The sequence below is a fragment of the Cyrtonyx montezumae genome, unplaced genomic scaffold (genome assembly GCF_038088225.1).
Source record: "Cyrtonyx montezumae isolate F1298 unplaced genomic scaffold, pur_monq_1.0 scaffold_2, whole genome shotgun sequence".
Classification (NCBI taxonomy): domain Eukaryota; kingdom Metazoa; phylum Chordata; class Aves; order Galliformes; family Odontophoridae; genus Cyrtonyx; species Cyrtonyx montezumae.
The window spans coordinates 66562006-66579988 of record NW_027071936.1 but is presented as its reverse complement, the minus strand read 5'-3'; the positions used below and the strand labels follow the sequence as shown (position 1 = coordinate 66579988).

The following is a 17983-nucleotide window of genomic DNA, read 5'->3' as shown; positions in this document are numbered from 1 at the left end:
CACCACCTTGGCTCTCCAGGAGCCTGCAGTTGTAAGCCTGGTTGGATGGAAGTGGCCATGATGTTTGCCCCTTTTCCCTTGTTCAGCCTGTAGTTGGGGATGTCTTGTTAGATTAGTATTGGGTGTGATAAGCTGTGTTAGCTCGTGGAACATGAGTAATGCCTTTTGCAGAACAACTGATCTAACAGCTTGCTGCCACTGAAGGGGACCATCCGAACTCCCACTTTGTTCCCAAGTGATTGCTCATCTGATTGCCTTCAAAAGATACTTAAGTTAGGCAAGTCAGCAGTAAACCAGATTATCTTCAGGACATTGTGCGTGCTCGCTTTCAAATATTATCGTAGATTTCAAGGTGACTGATTACATTTAAATAGCTCTCAAGAGCAAAGGGCTGGTTGCTTCCTGGGAGGAAGCATAGAGGACTGGGCCTGAGGAGTGTTTAGCTGAGTTGTATTCATGCTGTGACCCTGAGTTCCAGATGAGCTACCAGGGCTCCCTTTTGTCAGGGGACACCTCTGAATGTGCAGAATCAGAGCATCGTGGAATGGTTTCAGTTGGGTCACGTTATTCCAGTCTGTGTATTGCATATTTTGTCAGAATACCTTTTCATTATTTGTTCGAAGTTTGTGCTGGCTTTCTGGTGACTCAGGGATTATACTGTAATACTTGCAAGATAATGTTTAATCATGTATTCCAAAGCAGGAGATTTAGGTCACAGGATTAGTTTGTTAGGAAGCTTCAATCAAGAACATATTTGTTAGGATGAACACTGCATGCGGACAGATGTCAAGTTTGTGTCACTGTAGTTGGAATTCTGTTGCTTCAGAACACTGCAGACAAACAGACTTCTTTTTAAAGCAAGGCCTGTCGATTTAGGTCATGGGAGGAGTGTGAGTATGCAGCAGCAAACTTGCAAAAACTCCCTTTTCCTTCTCCTTTTCCACTGTGTTAAACCAGAATGCCTCCAGACCGTGAGAAGGTGTTCAGATAAAACTCCTGTTTAACCAGTTCTCTTATTTGAGAAGAGCACAGACCTTTTCAGGTGTGCTGTATTAAGGCAGATCATCTCATGTATGATTTTGCTTTTGCAGGAATAGATAGTCGGTACAACGAAGGTTGCAGGGAGCTGGCCAACTATCTGCTTTTTGGCTTGTACAATCAGAGTAACAATGACTTTGAAAGAACTGGCTTTCCTGAAGAAGTTCTTGATGGTAAGTAGTGCATTTTCACCAGTTCTTTCCTCTGGAAACAAGGTGGGCTGGGAAAAGAGACTCTGCACTTGTTCTATGGGAAATTGTTCTAAAAAACTGCCAAAGAGCTCTTGATTTCAGACATGCCCCACTCAGATGTTATAAACATGGAGAAATGCACCCATTATGAGAAGTCCTAGTTCAGTCACAATGTGTTTATACCTTCGTTATCAATTATTGTGTGATAAACCAGCAGTTTTAAAGCACTCTGGGTTGTTTCATTGGTTTTTTTTTCCACTTGAACATATTTACTCATTTTTGTAATAGTTGAAAGGCAGCCAATCAACGTGATCCCAGATTATTCCCTTATTTTAACAAAACTTTAAGTATCCATCCTGTGTGCTGCAAGGCTGGTTTTCACTTGGAGCCACCTCCTGATGTAATATCAGGCAAGAGCAGCTGTAGTTTACACTTCTGAGTGCTCTGTGAGTGCTCATCTCTGACACTCTTGGCTCGTCGAAGGACAAGCTGATGCAAGTTCTTTGCAAGACTTCAGAATAAACCCACAGTTGTTCTGAACAGTAGAAAGTACTGCTATAGTTGGAGCAGTGGATAGCTGCCAAGTGTTCCTTCTCAGAAAAAAAATAAAGAAGTGGGGAATGATTGTTTATTTTAAATAGTTAAACAGTTTCTTTTAATGAGGTACAGTGTAGGGAAAGTGCTTTCTGTTCAGTTCCTGCGTTCATTTTGTGGTCCTGATGCTGGAATAATGCTTGTTCTGGTTGTTGCAGATATAATCTTATTAATAAAACCTGATAGTGTCCATCTGTACTGTAACCCTGTGAATTATAATCATCTTTTGCCATATGTGGCTTGCTGGAGGAACTTGCATTTTCACTGCCTAACTGAAAATGAGGTAAGTGGAAAAGGAGTGCAGATAAGAATTGCATTTCATTAATACCTTTCTAATGAGCTCATTCAAAATGGAACATTTTATTTACATCCCTTCTGGAATTCTTTTTCCTATTTCATATTCCATAGGGAATGATCTGTATTTATGTATGGATTTTAATTTTTTTTTTGGGGGGGAGGGCAGTGTTTGCACAAAAAATATGTTTTGAATACTCTGCATTTGCTGACACACAAAAAGAAATTGCTCCCCCACTAATTTACTCTTGTTTTGATATGACTCAGTGATCTCTCAATGAGGAAAAACGTGGGCTAGAAGAAATGCAGAATCTGAATCATGTACAACAGTCAGCACTGTGGTTTCCAATGAGAGCTGTGTTTGCTATCAAAGCAGTGTTTTAATGCATTGTATGCCAGTAGTGTTGGAATAGTAGAGAAGATTGGCTCAGTTAGGCATTTAAAAATCAGCAAACTCTATTCTCTATCTTGGTTTTATCTTTCAACTGTTCCTTTCAAGTGGTATTTATCTCAGTAATGAGAAAGGCTGGGTTATGTCACTCACTTCAGTCAGAATGTGGCTACTGGGTAAGAGTTTCATCTTGCACTTAAAAGCTAAGGTATTCTTAGAAAAGCTGTGTGTCTTGTGGTTGTTCTGGTAATGATAGAGGGGCAAAAAATGAAAATAGCTGCCCATTCTTTTGTCCATCCAGGAGTGAAGGTGCTTGTAGACAATGAGTTGCTTAGCTGCCAAGGACTGTGCCACTGCAGTGTTACAAAGCTGTTGCTTCCCTGTGCTACTGTGCAGGTAGTTCTGGTGGTTATCAAGGTGCAGAGTATGAACCTTTTTATTCCAACTGAGTCTGAAAGTAGTGTTTATTTAGTCCTATTAAGGCAAGCTTCTTTTCCCCATTAAGTTCTGTTTAGTTATTTTTCTAATTTCGAGTGATGCTTGAAATCTGAGGGAAGTGTCTTAAGTGCCTTGATGAGAAGGGGTGAAACGAGTGGAAGAATAAATGTGGAGGTCACAGTGACAATCATTTTGTTTCCTTCATCTTCCAGCCTCAAAGTGAGGCAGATTATTATTAATAATGTTTTTGTGGGGCTGCTTTATGGTGAAATTATATCCCAGAATTATGAAATAATTTAGGTTAGAAAGGACCTTCAGAAGTGATCTTGTCTAACCTCTTGCTTAAGCCAGGGTTAACAATGAGATCAGATCAAGTTTTTATAGCTGGGTGTTGAAAACCTCCAAGGATGACAGCAGAATTTCACTTGGCTGCCTGACTTGTCTGTCCTAATGGTAGAAAGGGTTTCCTTTTAGCCAATACTGGATGTCTTTTTGTTTCAAATCTTGCTCTTTGTCATACAGCCTATATGGATCCTGCCTTTGCCATCTCAGTAACTTCTTTTAGGTGCTGAAAGGAAGCTCTGAGGTGCAACCACAACAGAGCAATAGCAGAATCTCAGCCTCTCCCCGTGGGACAAGTTCTCCAAGCCCTTGATGTGCTTGGTGGCTCTCCACTGAACGTGTTTCACTTTGTCAGTGTCTTATATACCAGTCCCAAATTATACTCTGGATTAGGGTCCCATGAGTGCTGCGTGGAGTGTGATAATGACTCACTGTTAAGATGGAAGCAGCTGAACTGCAGGTTAAAACCCACCACAGCAAAATCTTAAACCTTGACCTCATAAGATTTTGTTTTGTTTTGAAAAATGCTGCTGAGGGGACAAATCTTGCAGCATGCCTGAAGGCAGTCTGCCAGGCATTTTGGAATGAGGAATGGAGGTGTTTTTAACACACTGCTGCTAGCATAACTGCAGTCTAAGCTGTTTAAAAATAAGCTGCATCTGCTTATGGGCTTTTCTATGATTTGTCCTGCTAAGTAGTCACCTTAATCACACAGTGCTGGCTTGTAATGATGACACAGCTGGAAAGGTAAACTGTACAGAAACAAATGGAAAAGTTTGAGATCCCTGGTGCTGAAAATACAGGGTGTATTTCATTGCCTCACACAGCTCATTCATGCAGCAGCACTTCCTGACGTTTCATATGTATAAGAATTGCCAGTTTCCTAGATTACTTCTGAATTACAAAAAAAACCCCCACACAATAAAAGACATGCTGTGTCAATCTTTAGATATATCCTGTTTACACAAAGATTGCTTGGAGAGGCTTTTAAGCAGCCTTCTTTTTCTTTTTTAGTCAGCGATAGAAATAACTTTTGCTTGCTTTTCTAAAAGTGAAACGTTGCTCTGGAAATAAAGCAAGCAGTGCCATGCCTGACTCTGTAGGTCTTGATATATGTGGCAAAACTTTTGCTTCTCCTTCTTTTCTTTCCCGTTTGCCTGTAACTGAACCACGGGAATTTCAAGCAGTTCAATAAATCTTGCCCCTGGGTTGTGACAGTGCCTGCTATCAGTACAAGCTGGGAGAGGTGAGGACAGAGCACAGCCCTATTGAAAAGGACCTGGGGATACTGGTGGGTGGCAGCTGGATGTGAGCCAGCAATGTACCCTCACAGCCCAGAAAGCCAACAGGATCCTGGGCTTCATGCAGTGACGTGTGGCTGGGGCTCTGAGCTGTGGGTTCTTTGCAGGGGAGTTGGACTAGATGGTCTTTAAGGATCCTCTCCAGCTCAAACCATTCTGTGACTAATTTAAGTGGATATCCTGTCTTAGTGAAAGGAAAAACATACAACTGAGGAATGCTTGTTTTCAAAATGGCCAAGGAAGGTAGGAATTTACTGCCAAGTAAGGGAAGGGATTATATAAGCTTTCTGAGTGTCATGACTGTTCTGGTTACAGAACCGATGCAGTATATATATCTACAATAATAGATAGCAAGCCTTTAGCATCCTGACAAAAAACCAGTTCCTGTTCTGATGGCATCTTGAGTTTTGAGAAGCTGGCAATTGTGTAGTGCTTGGCTTTGACCTGAAACTTTGATCTGGTTTTCTGGGACTGAGTAAAGAACACATGATGGAGGAACTTGGGCTGCATCTTAAGTTCAGACTTGTCTGAGATGAGCTTGCTCTCAGAATGAATGTCTTGGCTTTACCCTGAAGCTCCTGAGAGCTGCATACAGAAATTTCTTAATCGTGTAGTTTACCTTGGGCAGTGTAAAATAAAATAAGATAAAAGGTAAGCAAAGCACCTCTGCCTTCTGATCATGCTCTAAAAAGCAAGTGTCTGGTGAAACGAGGTTGGCTGTGTCTTCTGTCCTCCTGCTTTTCTTCCATATACTGCTCCTTCAGTCAGGAATTAGTTCTCATTGCTCACTTGTGGTCCGAGGCATAACAAGTCAGTCTGTTGTCCTGGTTTAATGTAGTCAGTCTACTGAGACTTTTTCCCCCTCTGTTTTCTTTGTGGCACACCAGGTATTCTCAAAATATTTTTAGTTGTAGAAAAATTGTCTGGAATCAAACAGCTGATGTTCAAAAGATTTCACCAAAAACTGGAAAATGCCACATGCATTTATGCCTTCATATAACCTTATTAAAAACCTTGCTGTAAAGCTTGATTTAATAATTAAAAAAAAAAAAAAGGCCCTGTTGGCTCGAATATATCCGTGCTGTGATGTAGTTTCCAAAATAGAGAGGTGGAAGGGAGTTTGCAGAAGCTGTAGGTAGTATTTTGGTGGATTACACAATGTGACACTTACCATGACATTAAAACTATACCGTATACATTCTCTGTATAGCAGAACTAACAGTCCAGCTATTTTAAATGTCATTTTTTCAGTATGAAGATGAAGAAGCTGCAGAGGAGTTCAAGATTTCCAGCTTTGTAGACATGGTTCGAGATTGCAGTCGCATTGGTATTCCATACAGCTGCCAAGGTAGGTTAGCTTGCTGTATGCTTAGCATAAATGTTCTGCAGCATGCAAGTCATGCAGTTCAGGGAGCAAAGATTTCTTTGCCTTTGGTTAAGAAATAAGGATTAATCTGGCTTTTTTTTCTGCTTAGGAGTTGGGTTTCTTTCTGAAACATGTTTAGCCCTTTGACTTCATCTGAAGAGTGAATGTTCTCAGTGTGAGACAGAGAAGTGATTTGCATTCAGGGGAGTGTGTTCTGCAACTACAGAAGTTCTCTGTTCAGATGGGAGCTTGATAAATGCTTCTTTATGTAAAGAAAGAATAAACATTTCGTTATGCGAGTTTCCTTTTTTAGCACTGAAGAAACTGGGCTGTGTGGCTTCCTGTTATGATCTGTAGCCAGCCTTGCACTCTGAACAATTTAATCTTATATTGTTTAGTAAAGTGTGTTTTGCTGTATCCCCAACAGTGAATAATGCTGAAGCAAAGCAGTGTGTGTGCTTACTCACTGTGGGGTTTTTCAGCAGTAGTACAGTAGGTGAAAGACGAGTGGTTTTCTTGGTTTGGGTTTTTTTTTTTCCCTTGTGAAAAAAAATGACTTTTTTAACTGTTCAGATTCAAACCAGACTACTTTCATTAGCTTTGCTTTCTCAGTAACAGTACTACATTTTCCCTCTGCATGTGTTCTTGACATTTAAGCAGCAGAATCTGGAAATCTTGTAGGTGTTCAAGATTAGGTTGGATGAGTGCTTGGGCAGCCTCGTCTAGTGTCAGATCTGGAGGTTGGTGGCCCTACCCGTGGCATGGGGGGGTTGGAATTTGATGGTCTTTCCCATCTAAGCCATTCTGTGATTCTTTGAGGCAAAGAAACTGTAAGGAAAAGGTGATACTCTCTCACTGCCTGTAAAATCCTTAATGAGTTGGGACAGGGGAAGGATGGAGGCCCTTGGTTAGGAAATCCCTGCAGAGGGTGCGTGTCTTAAGGATAATGATTATGCTTCAATTCAGATGACTTACAGCTCCTATGAGGAGTTTTGTTTTACCAGACTGAACATCTTCCCCTTCCCCAACCTAAAATTCTGCCTAAAATGGAGACGGTGATGATTGTATTTAACTTATGGCCAAGTAATAGAAGATGTTGTTATAAGCACTGCTTCCTGCCTGTTATCTGGAATTTTAATGGATATATTTTTCTAATATTCTTGAAAGCAAAATTTTGAGAATACCTTTTGTTAGGCTGGTAACTGGAGAAAGGGGACAAAATTCGAAGTGTAGAGGAAAAAAGAGCCTTCAAAAGCTGCTTTCCTCACCCAAGCACACTTCCAATCACATATTTGAAGTTGTGCAAACAAGATAATCAAATGCCCTTATTACAATCTCAGAACACTTTAACATCATACAGTAACTGACAATATTTGTGAGAGGGATGTTCATGTGAATTGTTTTTTTTAAATGCAGGTCATCTGCAGATCTTTGATATGTTCATTGTTGAGAAGTGGCCTATAGTGCAGGCTTTTGCCCTGGAGGGAATTGGTGGCGATGGCTTCTTTACAATGAAATATGAGGTGAGTACTGAAGATTTTTGTTTCTCTACGTAGTCCTTTTTGAAACAGAAATAGGTTAATGGAATCTTTTTAAGGCAAAAAATGCCTCATGAGGTTATCTACTTCTGACTTGCTGCTCACTGTAGGCTTAAGTGAAGTTTTTCAGGGTCTTACCAAACTGTGTTTTGGATGTCCAGGGGGTGAGACTCAGGTCTCACCAAAAGGCTGCTATGAGCTGCCCTGTCCTGGATAAATGGTTCTTATCCCACCTGGAGCCTTCTGCTGTTATTGAGGAATTTTTTCTTATATTCTGTGGTGTCCTAATAGCAGTCACACGACTCCTTTAGCTCTGCTAGTTGGGAGCAGATCTTCATGAGAGCTATAAGAGAAGCTGCTCAGTAACGAATGCTCTGAAATGAGCTGAGAAAATGACTGTTGCTGAGAAAGTCAGAGGAGTGAGCATATTACCTCGCCTTTGAGCTATGTTCCAGCATGAGTTCTTGCTTCCTTCCTCCTTCAAGTCATAAGGGGATTTCAAGTGGGAAGTGGCATTCTTAACTTTTTACATAACTGTTTTTGCACGGTTGTCTGTTGAGCAGCTGCTGTGTGTCACAGGCAGGGAAAGAGAAAACAATATAAGAAGTGCATTTGGGATTGCTGTAAATGATAAAAGTTAATACTTTTTAATAAAAAGTGCTTTTCTTGATCTATTTGTAGCACCTCAAACTTACCATCCCTCTGCTATGCATTCAGTGCTACTAAATTAGAGGATCTGACATCCAGTGAGAACTTGTTAATCTTTTCTCAGCATTTTTAGAATGCTTGTTCTCTTACACAGCAATACTGTAGTAATGTTTCGGGTGTTTTGTGGTAGAATAAACATTATTCAATTTGAGATACTGTTATCTGGCCATGTTTGGGAAATGGTTATCATCATATTATGAGTAATGGAAATAACTCTGTAAAACAACGAGGCTGGGGGAACAGAGTACATTCAGAAGTAATTCAGATACAGATGTCCTTCAGGGATATGTTTTTGAAGAGTGTGTTTTGTACACACCCTCTTAATGCTTGGAGGAAGGTAGTGCTAATTGCCAGGTTAAACTAGCTTTGCCTAGATGTCAGTTTTGCATGTAATATGAATCGAGTATTGTATAGTCCTTGGGATCTGCAGGAGACAGCTTTCCCTTTCTGGTTGCACCAGCTGTCGTTATTCTGAACAGTTTAATTGGGTTTTCAAAAGAGTTTTGTGAATTTTGCTTGCATCTTTCAAACAAATCTTTGTGCATACACAAGCTACTGAGCGTTGAGAATATTTGCATCCTTTCCAGTCCATTCCTTTGTAACCAATAGTGGAAAAATACTACAGAGTTAAGGAGGACTGTGGCTGGGCAGTGTGCTGCAGGTCTGTTTTTGATGCAGCTCTGTATCTGGGACATTCCTCCTGGCATTTCTCACAGAGCTACATTTAAAATGTTTTTCAGTTAATGGATGTCAGCGTTGATTTGTGGAAAACATACAGCAAGATGGATCCTGTTTCCTTGGAGGACTTGCTCTTTGAGGTAATGCTGGTGTAATGTTCTGAACCAGTGACTAAGCTGTTAGTGTGGCTGCTTAGCCCAGTTGCATGCTGTTTTTTGTTTGTTTTTAATGGTATGTACAGACAGCCTGCATGCATGGCAGGGTCTGTTTCCTTTCCTCACATGGCTGCAAAGTCTACAGAACCTGAAAATAGCTACATATGGATTCCTTATAACTCTTAACATGCCTGAAAGTCTTATGAAAGAATCCCTAAATGGCATAATTCTGTACTTTGTTCACAGTCCTGTGACCTGAAGGTTGCATATTTGTGTGTGTTAATCCTTTCTCTGCTGTAAGGGGACAAACTGCCATACATAAAGCTTTTCTTCCAGGAAAGAACACTTCCACCATTGCTTATTAATTGCTTTAAGCAGATAACAGTGACACACAGTGGCTACCTTGGAGCTCTGTGAAACACAAACACACACTGTAAAGTGATTTCTCAATTGAAAGAGGTGGGCAGATCTCAGTGCTTGAGAACAGAGCCATGAATGTTCATTTATTCTTCAGTTCCTGGCTTGACACTGAAGTAAACTTTTAATAAGTGGCAGCTTTGAGAAGTATTCTCTGTTAATAAGTATCAGTAATTTTCACCCATTTGGAAGTGAAATATCTGGGACCATTTTCTTGAAGATAAGTCTATTCAGAAGCAGGGTTACTCAACCTTCTGTCTTCTTCTTTAAGTCTTCAGCCTGAAAATTGTTAAAATGACTTGAAGCTTTCCCTAAAACATTGACATTAATGAACAAACTTTTCATGTAATTCTGATCTCGTAGGCCTTGATGATTTTGAGTATGCCTAGCTTCCTTAGAAAGAGTGAAGTTGAGTGAACTTAGCATTTCATATATATTTTTCCTTTTTTTAGTTGAAAAAGTGAATATCTTTTAGCTGTTGTTCTTACTCTGTCGTTGAACAGAATTTATTCTCTGTTGCATAGAGAAATATAATTTGGGTTCATAGAAATACCAGCAGTGACTTCTTACTCTGGTGTGGTACTTATCTTAACAATTAATGTTGACTATTTTTCTTCTAGGATTTAATGACTTTTGAGCATCAGTGGACCAACTTTTTTGCTAATTTTGACACTGAAATTCCCTTCATTCTGGAACTATCAGAATCTCAGGCAGGGGAGGTATGCCTGTCTCAATTATTCTTTGAAATACCAATGTCATCTATGCAGAGGTAATAATAAGCATTCCAAGTTGTTGCTATGTTTTTTCTTCCTACCTCATCTCACCTTTGATATTTGAAGAATCAAAACCTATAGTTTGAGTTCCCATCTTATCTGTCCATGGCGTGGGACTGCGTGATGTAACTGAGAGTTGAGTGCTCACTCATAATTCAACTTAGCTGTCTCAGGTTTGCATAGCACATCTCTATTTGTAGGAGGATCAAATATCATTGCAGTGGTAGCACCTGCATGTGTACTGACAAACTGAGGCTTTACATGTTGAAATAGGGGAGAGATAAAAATAGTGCAGTGCATTTGCTTCTTGCTTTTTGGTAGTGGCTGCTTTTTTGTTTTCTTAAGCTCATGTAAAACTTAATGGTGTCTAGGTTTGTTTACAGAGAAGGGAAGTTTGTGAAGGTTGAGGATCTTTTCTGAGAAGGATATTCAGGTTTGCTCTTGGTGATAATGAAGATAAATCACGTTCTATTCATTTGATTATTAATCAGAATGTCTTTCCTTTTTCACAGCCTTTCAGAAGTTATTTCAGTCATGGAATGATCTCAAGCCATATAACTGATAACAGGTATTAGTCATTATTGTGAAATTGTGGTGTTGTGAGTTTCTTGATGGGTTATTTCCATATCTCTGATGCTATAAGAATGCTTATAATTCCTTCCAGAACTGTTCTGATGTTACATCTTGTCTTTGCATACACTCAGAGACCCTTTTGTAAGGGATACCTCAAATTTTCACATCACAGAATTGTAGGGGTTGGAAGGGACTTATAGAAATCCTCCAGTTAACCCCCCTGCCAAAGCATCTCCCTGGCCAAGGTTGCACAGGTAGACATCCAGGCAGGTCTCCACCACATCTCTGGGCATCCTGCTCCTGTGCTCTGTCACCTGCACTGTGAAGAAGTTCCTACACACCTTTGTGCAGAACTTCCTGTGCATCAGTTTGTGGCCATTTCCCCTCATCCTATTGTTTTCCTGGGTTTTAATTCTGTAGATGTTACGTTGGAAAATGTCACTGTAAGATCAATTCCTCCTTCTAATGCGATGGACTTCTTCATGGTCAAATGTAAAAATAAAGCTCAAGAATTTGCTGCTCAGGATAGTTGTGCTTGAAAACTTGGATCTTCTATTTATGATATAAAGAGCTAAAATATGAAGGTTGAAGGAGTCAATATACTGTTGTATGTCACAACACACAAAGCCAGTGTTTAAAACAAGGCAGTTAAAAACCCCGGTCTTAGCCTACTTAAGTTGTGGGATTTAGGTCAACTTAACTTTGTTTTGGCCCAGAATCTTCACAGGAGAGAGGAGGGAGGTCATGTGTTGCAAAACCAAGCTTTCTGCTGTTTTGAGCTACAGAAAGGTTGCTTAGCTCCTCAACGTCTATGCAAATTCTTCTTTTTTGGGAATTCCATGACATTGAACTAACTCCACTGTTGATTGTTTTCAGAATTGTATGTTATTTTGCATTTAAATAATAAAAAGCCTTGATCTCACCAGCTGAGTCATGGGCCCCAGGCCAGAACTAAAACCAAACAGTGTTTGTTGAATTCTGCTGTACTTATTTCAGGGTTTTGAGGTATGCTATTGTGTATGAAAGAAATCAGTCTTGTTAATTCAAGTCATTTTTCCTTTGGAACTTGGTCTTTTCAGTGGGAAGATTTGTGACTTTCATCCATGCAGCTGTATTCATTTTCTTTTGTCCTACTCTAAACACAAGAAATTGAACAGTTTGTCCAATGTGCTTGAGAGCTTTGATTTTGTTTGTTGCTTTTAATTTTCTTCCAGTATCTAGATATAGTAATAGCTTCTCTTGCCCTCAGCCCCAGCCGGCAGCCTTTCGTTCTGTTTGGTAGCCACTCAACGAAAGAAAACTTGAACTCTGGTAACTTCAACTTTCCTTCAGAAGGACACCTTGTTCGAAACACTGGCCTTGGTGGGAGCACTGCTAAACACATGGTGAGGTTTTTCAGCAATTATCCAACATTTTGTAGCAGTGTATATTGTTGTTTCCTTTGTATTGTGCCCTTAAAACGCTTGCTTTCCTTCAGTTAAAGACCCGATTGTTAATGTATAAGAACAAACGTTACCTTAACAGTCAGATGTTTTTCCTCTCTTTCCATGTCAAAATATACTGTCTGACTGCTTTATTTTTTTCCTTTTAAAATTGTGGTGCTGTAAATGTGTGGCTGAGGGAGAGGAAATTATAGCTGTGACACTCATCCTAGATGTAAAATCTTTGCAATGGTAGCATGTGCTGTAGTTAACTCTGACACATGGATTTTGAGTCACAATTATTTAGCTCCTTCTTAACAGCATGATGTGTTTGTTTGTTTGTTTTTCCATAATGGCTTTGTAAGTACACAAGAATACATATGTATATCCAAATTTCAGAGTATGCTTCAGGAGCCAAACGGCTCATGCATGACTTTTTTTTTCCAGTCTTTCTGGTGTTCAAAGAATGTTAAGATTAAGCTGTAAGATTAACTTGTTTCCATTTTCAAGTAAAAGCTTAGTTATAAATCATATCATGAGGTCGATGGCTTGTTGCACTGCTGCACAGGGGACGTAACTGGGGAAGCGACCCCAGGGAATTCAGATCCTCTGCCTGGCTGGGCTGGGTGCATCAAGAAGGTAACTCGCAGCGAAGGAGGAGAGGTAGTGTGCAGCTTGTGATGTGTAGTTCTCCCTGCTGGCTCTTCTCTGCCTCTGGGAGTGTCCGTCAGTTGTGCGAGTCCAGAGTTTGTGCTGGTGAGGAGATGGATGTGGTTGAGAACAGGTCACGTGGAGTGAGCGTATGATTGAGGGATTGGTTTTCTGATCTTGTCGTGACATTTCACACGTAGCTGCCTGATGGATGGATGAATATGGGTACTCCTGACACTTCACGTGTGTCGGAGGCCTGAGAAAGAGTTGTGTTAGCATCCCAGTGAAATCTCATTCACCATTTGCTGCCGTGACTTTATTTCTCTGAAGACACCCCCAGCTTTGTTTTTTTTTCTCCCCATGTTACTGTTCCAGTGGAGTTGAGTGTGTTATCTCTCATAATGCAAGTACAATTTTTTCTATGATGCAGTACCTGCTCCATCTCTTGTCTTGCAATTCTGACGTTGTTCTTAAAAAGATGGTTTATTTACAGGTACAGGTGATACTGTTTTAATAGGGTATCATGAAAATAGTAAATAAGGCCAAGTGCAAGCATAGTTATCGGAACCTGACACACTTCCCTTTTCATGAGAAGAGCAGTTGGCATAGAAAGGTGAAAACGCATTCTTAACACTTACGGAAGTCAGAGCTCATCTCCTTTCCAAAGCCTTTGAATCGTTCAGGTCAAGTCAAAAATGAAATATACCTTTGAAAAACGTAAGTAGTTCTTTTTAAACCAGCTGAGTCTGTGTTGTACGCTTCCTGTAGTATATCAGTTGTTAGAATACTTAAGGGGAACTTAGTTTATTGTTAATCATTGCACCAGTTTTTGATTTTTTTTTACTAAGGTCTTTCTATATCTCATTAATACTGACCACTAGGTAGTGCAGTGTGTGTCTCCAAAGGGACCTCTGGCTTGTTCAAGGACCTATTTTTTTGGAACCACTCACGTTCCTTTCCTGGGTAAGTATGTTAAGCATACTAACCATTATTCTACAGTAGTACTTCTCTTTGAATATTTAAGATTTAAGTTATTAAAAGTTGGTTATGATTCCTATATGAGTGTTAGGCAGCATAGACTTTGTTCAGTGGTTGATCCTGTGGGTTTTTCACAGGGGGCAAGAATAGAGGGACAAACCAAGGGTTTTTGAAAGAACAGAGAAAACTCTTTTGAGTCATTTTCAGTCATCTTTCTAGGCTTGAATACAGAGCCTTGTAATATTAATCTTCCCTAATAAAAACAAGCCAAATCAAAGATGTAAAATTGGCTTTGGGTCTATGGAGGGATCTGTAGATAAATTCAGTCTCCTTAGGATTAGTATACATCTTCAAATTGCATCCAGCTCAGAAAGTGTTAGAAGAGAAGGTAAGGTGGTCAGAGAGACAAAAGAGAAAAATAACTGTATGATGTGTCTGCACTAGTTTTGTTGTGTTTTTTTTTCCTGGGCATCGAGTGATAGCAGCTTTAGAAGACAGGGTGCAGGTCTTAATTCTGACCGTTTTATGTACAGACTGTATTGACATGACTTCATCTGTGCTTTGATCTTTCTTTAAGTCTACAAACCAGTTGAAGGTATATAAAGCACTGGATAATTACACAAAAAAAAAGTATGCAGCAGAACTGTGATGTCCAAGATGTTCTGTGCAAATGCCTTCTAAAAGGGCTCAAAAAAACCCATTTTTTTTCTTTACAGGAGATGACAACGAGGTACACAAGAAACATGAACAAGTGTAAGCTGCCAACCTTATTCCTTAACTCTTCTTTACTCTTTGAAATTTGCTGCAGTAGGTCAAACTCCTTTTAATCAGCAGTGTCTATTGGCATTTTCAGAGCTACATTTTTAGTTAAAATAGCATGAATGTGAGAAGGTTGCAAAGGATGCTGATGAGAAAAACAGGAATTGTAGGTGGCATGACATCTCATCAGCTCTACAGTGAAGTGTGAAAGACAATATTAGCAAACTTCACTTAATTCAGATTACCTCAAAATGCACCTTAAATTGAGGGTGAAACTATTTATAACTGGGAGTAGGCTTCATAAGAAGCAAGTTCCATCAAGCTGAGGTTTGTATTTCACAGTGAAAATTCCAATGTGGAGTACCTCTAGATGGCAGCTGTCCCCTCACCAGTGCTACCTAGAGTCCCTTCCTCGATTTTGGCCACCAAGGAATGCCTAGTTAGCATTTTTAGTAGCAAGGGCACAGTGCTGCCTCAGCTTCAACTTGGTGCCCATTCCTACAGCCTGTCAGGGTCCCTTTGGATGGCAGCACCACCCCTTGGCCAGTCAGCTACTCCTTCCCATTTTGGGTCATTTACAAACACTTTGAGTGGAAAGTAAAGCAAACTTCCATTTTCATGTTTTATTTTTTTAGCAAGCTACGAAGCTTTCAGAGGCTTTTACCTTTGCAAAATAACATGTGATTTATCCACTTTGATTCCTTCTTTTCTTCCATTGATCACAGTAGATAATCTGCTTTGGGACTGTTGCCAGTCCTAACAAACTAGGCCTTTCTAGAGAAGCTTTCTCCTCCTTATTAGTTAGAATATTTTCAGGACCCTGGTTTTAGCAAGAAAGAATGTTCTGGAGTGAGCCAGTAATGGTGACCTTTCATGTTAAGTACTGTCAAATTCTGATTGCTGTGATAATGCTTTTCAAAGGTGTGAAAGCGAGGATACTAGTCTGAGGAAGAGAGTTGTTATTTTTTTTTTAACAATAATAAAGCTCACTTGTGTGTGTAATCTTGCTTGTATATGAGGGTTCTAGTTGAGTCCTATCACTTGTTATATTTATTTATTTTTGTCGGTATCTTTGAATTCAATCAAAGTGCTTATGAAATATCAGTTCACTGCTTGGCTATATTTGGGAACTCAAATTACAGCCTGGAGTACAGATTGGCTGGATTGTGTAAACTGACTGCATTTTTAAGTATCCCCCAGGGCAAACTGTATTCATTTTTTAAAAGACAAATGCTGTTTTTTGCCTCTAGTGTTACAATTTTAAAATGAGCTGAAGATTAGGAGATGTACAGCATGTTAGTTTAAATTGCAGCCCCTTGTGAGATGATTTCTTGGAACTGTTTTGAAGGATGGAGTTAGAAGAACAGTGCCTCTGTAGGGATTGTTTGAATTGGTTGGTGTCTGTCTGGGCAAGTTTTGGTGCGTTTTGATGTTTCTTCATATTGGGCCATGCTTGGGAGCTTCAGATGCTTTCTTTCCATCCTTTAGAAATGCTTTGCTTAGGCTTAAATGCTGTATTGTTTTCTTTCTTTCCCTCACCATCCTTTATCCGTGATCTCTAGCAGTTGCAGAAGGGTACAAGTCTGGAGAAGTAGCAATGTGTTGTTGACCTCTTTGTCTTTCTTTTCCAACTTGGTTACAAGACAAAAGGCTGATGCTTTTCCAGCTTAGTTGCAAGACAAGAGGCCAATGCTTCTTAGTTGGGCACAGATTCTTGTTTTCATTAGCTCTGTAGCTATGAAGATGTCAGGAATTGTAAATCACTCTGGCTTCACTAATCTTTGTTTATTGCAGTAGTATTCTTTCAGTTCCCTGTCCCAGGAGAATTACCCTAAGCCTGATGTAGATGTTCTCTGAAGGTGGTGACTGGCTCGTTGTAGTTCTGTCTTTTGCTTGAAATTCTCCCGATGAGGACAGTCTCCAAAGCTGGTTCCATGTGCTTACCAGCCTGGTTTTTGCAGAATGTGGGGCTGCCATTCTGTTTCGTTTGAACATTTATGGTGCAATCTTTGACACAGTCCCAATGGAAGTCAACAGTAATGTCTTTTTTTCCTTGACCAATAAAAGCAAGGCTACTTTTCTGCCAAGAGGTTTTTGTGAAGATACTCTGTAGTCTGAGCAATACCAATTTGTTTGCTCTTTTTTTTTTTAAACTGAACTATTAAGCATAAAGCTACATGTATAGTTATGGATAAGAACTGTTTCCTTGTGAGGGAGTTTTGTGTTAGGAGGAATCTGAGAACCTTGGAGTTGAGTGAGTTGGAAGGGACCTCTAGAAGTCAGCTGGTCTAAATGCCATGCAGTGAACAGGGACACCCACAACTCCATCAGGTGCTAAGAGCCCCATCCAGCCTGACCTTGGGTGTCTCCAGGGATGGGACATTCTCCTCCTCTCTAGACAACCTGTGCCAGTTCCTCACTTCACTTTCTGGGAAGAACTTACTCCTTATATCCACTCTAAATCCCCCCTTTTTTCATTTGAAACCAGTTCCCCATGTCCTATCACAGCAGACCCTGCTAAAGAGTCTGCCCCCTTCTTTCTTACAGCCCCCTCCCATAGATAGTCAAAGGCTGCTAATAACATATAAAAATGTTCCTTTTGAACAGTGGAAGAAACCAAATTCTGTCCATTTAGTAAATGTTGTTTGTATTTCTCTTCAGTGCACTGTTGTCGCAAATATATACTGCTGTTGTAGAGGCTGTGCTTGCTGGCATTGAGTGCTATGCTAAAACTTCCACTGAATCCAAGGTAAATGAAGCACTGATTCTGCACGTTGATTGTCATTGTTGATTTGAATTATTTGCAATGTAAGATTACATGCAGACACCCCCTCATCTCACCTCCCCAGAGCCCAAAATATTTCACAGAGCATTTCAGTCAACTGCATAACATAAATAAGGTTAATACTGTGACTTCCAGCTGGGCTTTCTGAATTCTGTTGGAGAAACTTCAGAATATCTAACTATTTTACAGTTGTTTTTTGTCTTTCATGAGTTTTCCTTACCTTATAGTAAGAAAAATGAGAGAGGTTAACAAATTTTCCTGGGTGCCTCAGTGTATTATTGCTTGCTGTGTGGTCTCTGCGTATCTTATAGGTGCTCTCATGGTTGCTGGAATGTTGAAGTACAGAAAAAGATGTTTTATTCCCAATTTCCTTTTTTCAGGCCAAGGAGGCAGCAGAGCAGATGCTGATGTCTGTGTTAGACACCCTGCATTTAACACAAATGAGAACTGCACTGCGGTGAGTGTTTTCAAATACCTGTTGATTTACGTATCATGTGAGGCTTCTTTTGGGGGGAAAAAAATAGGCAAAATGTTCATCTAAATTTAATTTGCATGATTGGTGAATTTCAAGACTTCATAACACGTTCAAAGC

The 17983-nt window shown here is 40.0% G+C and overlaps 1 protein-coding gene across 1 annotated transcript in view; it reads left to right on the top strand.

The window, feature by feature from the left end:
* The window catches only part of DNAAF9 (dynein axonemal assembly factor 9), a 61706-nt gene that overhangs the window by 9347 nt on the left and 34376 nt on the right, over positions 1-17983 (top strand). The window contains exons 3-14 of the mRNA XM_065735979.1: positions 1092-1211; positions 1982-2106; positions 5841-5937; positions 7372-7478; positions 8942-9019; positions 10072-10170; positions 10737-10792; positions 12047-12182; positions 13751-13832; positions 14564-14600; positions 17268-17355; positions 17772-17848. Of these exons, the coding sequence (XP_065592051.1) occupies positions 1092-1211; positions 1982-2106; positions 5841-5937; positions 7372-7478; positions 8942-9019; positions 10072-10170; positions 10737-10792; positions 12047-12182; positions 13751-13832; positions 14564-14600; positions 17268-17355; positions 17772-17848 (1102 nt within the window). The remainder of the gene's footprint in view (positions 1-1091; positions 1212-1981; positions 2107-5840; positions 5938-7371; positions 7479-8941; positions 9020-10071; positions 10171-10736; positions 10793-12046; positions 12183-13750; positions 13833-14563; positions 14601-17267; positions 17356-17771; positions 17849-17983) is intronic.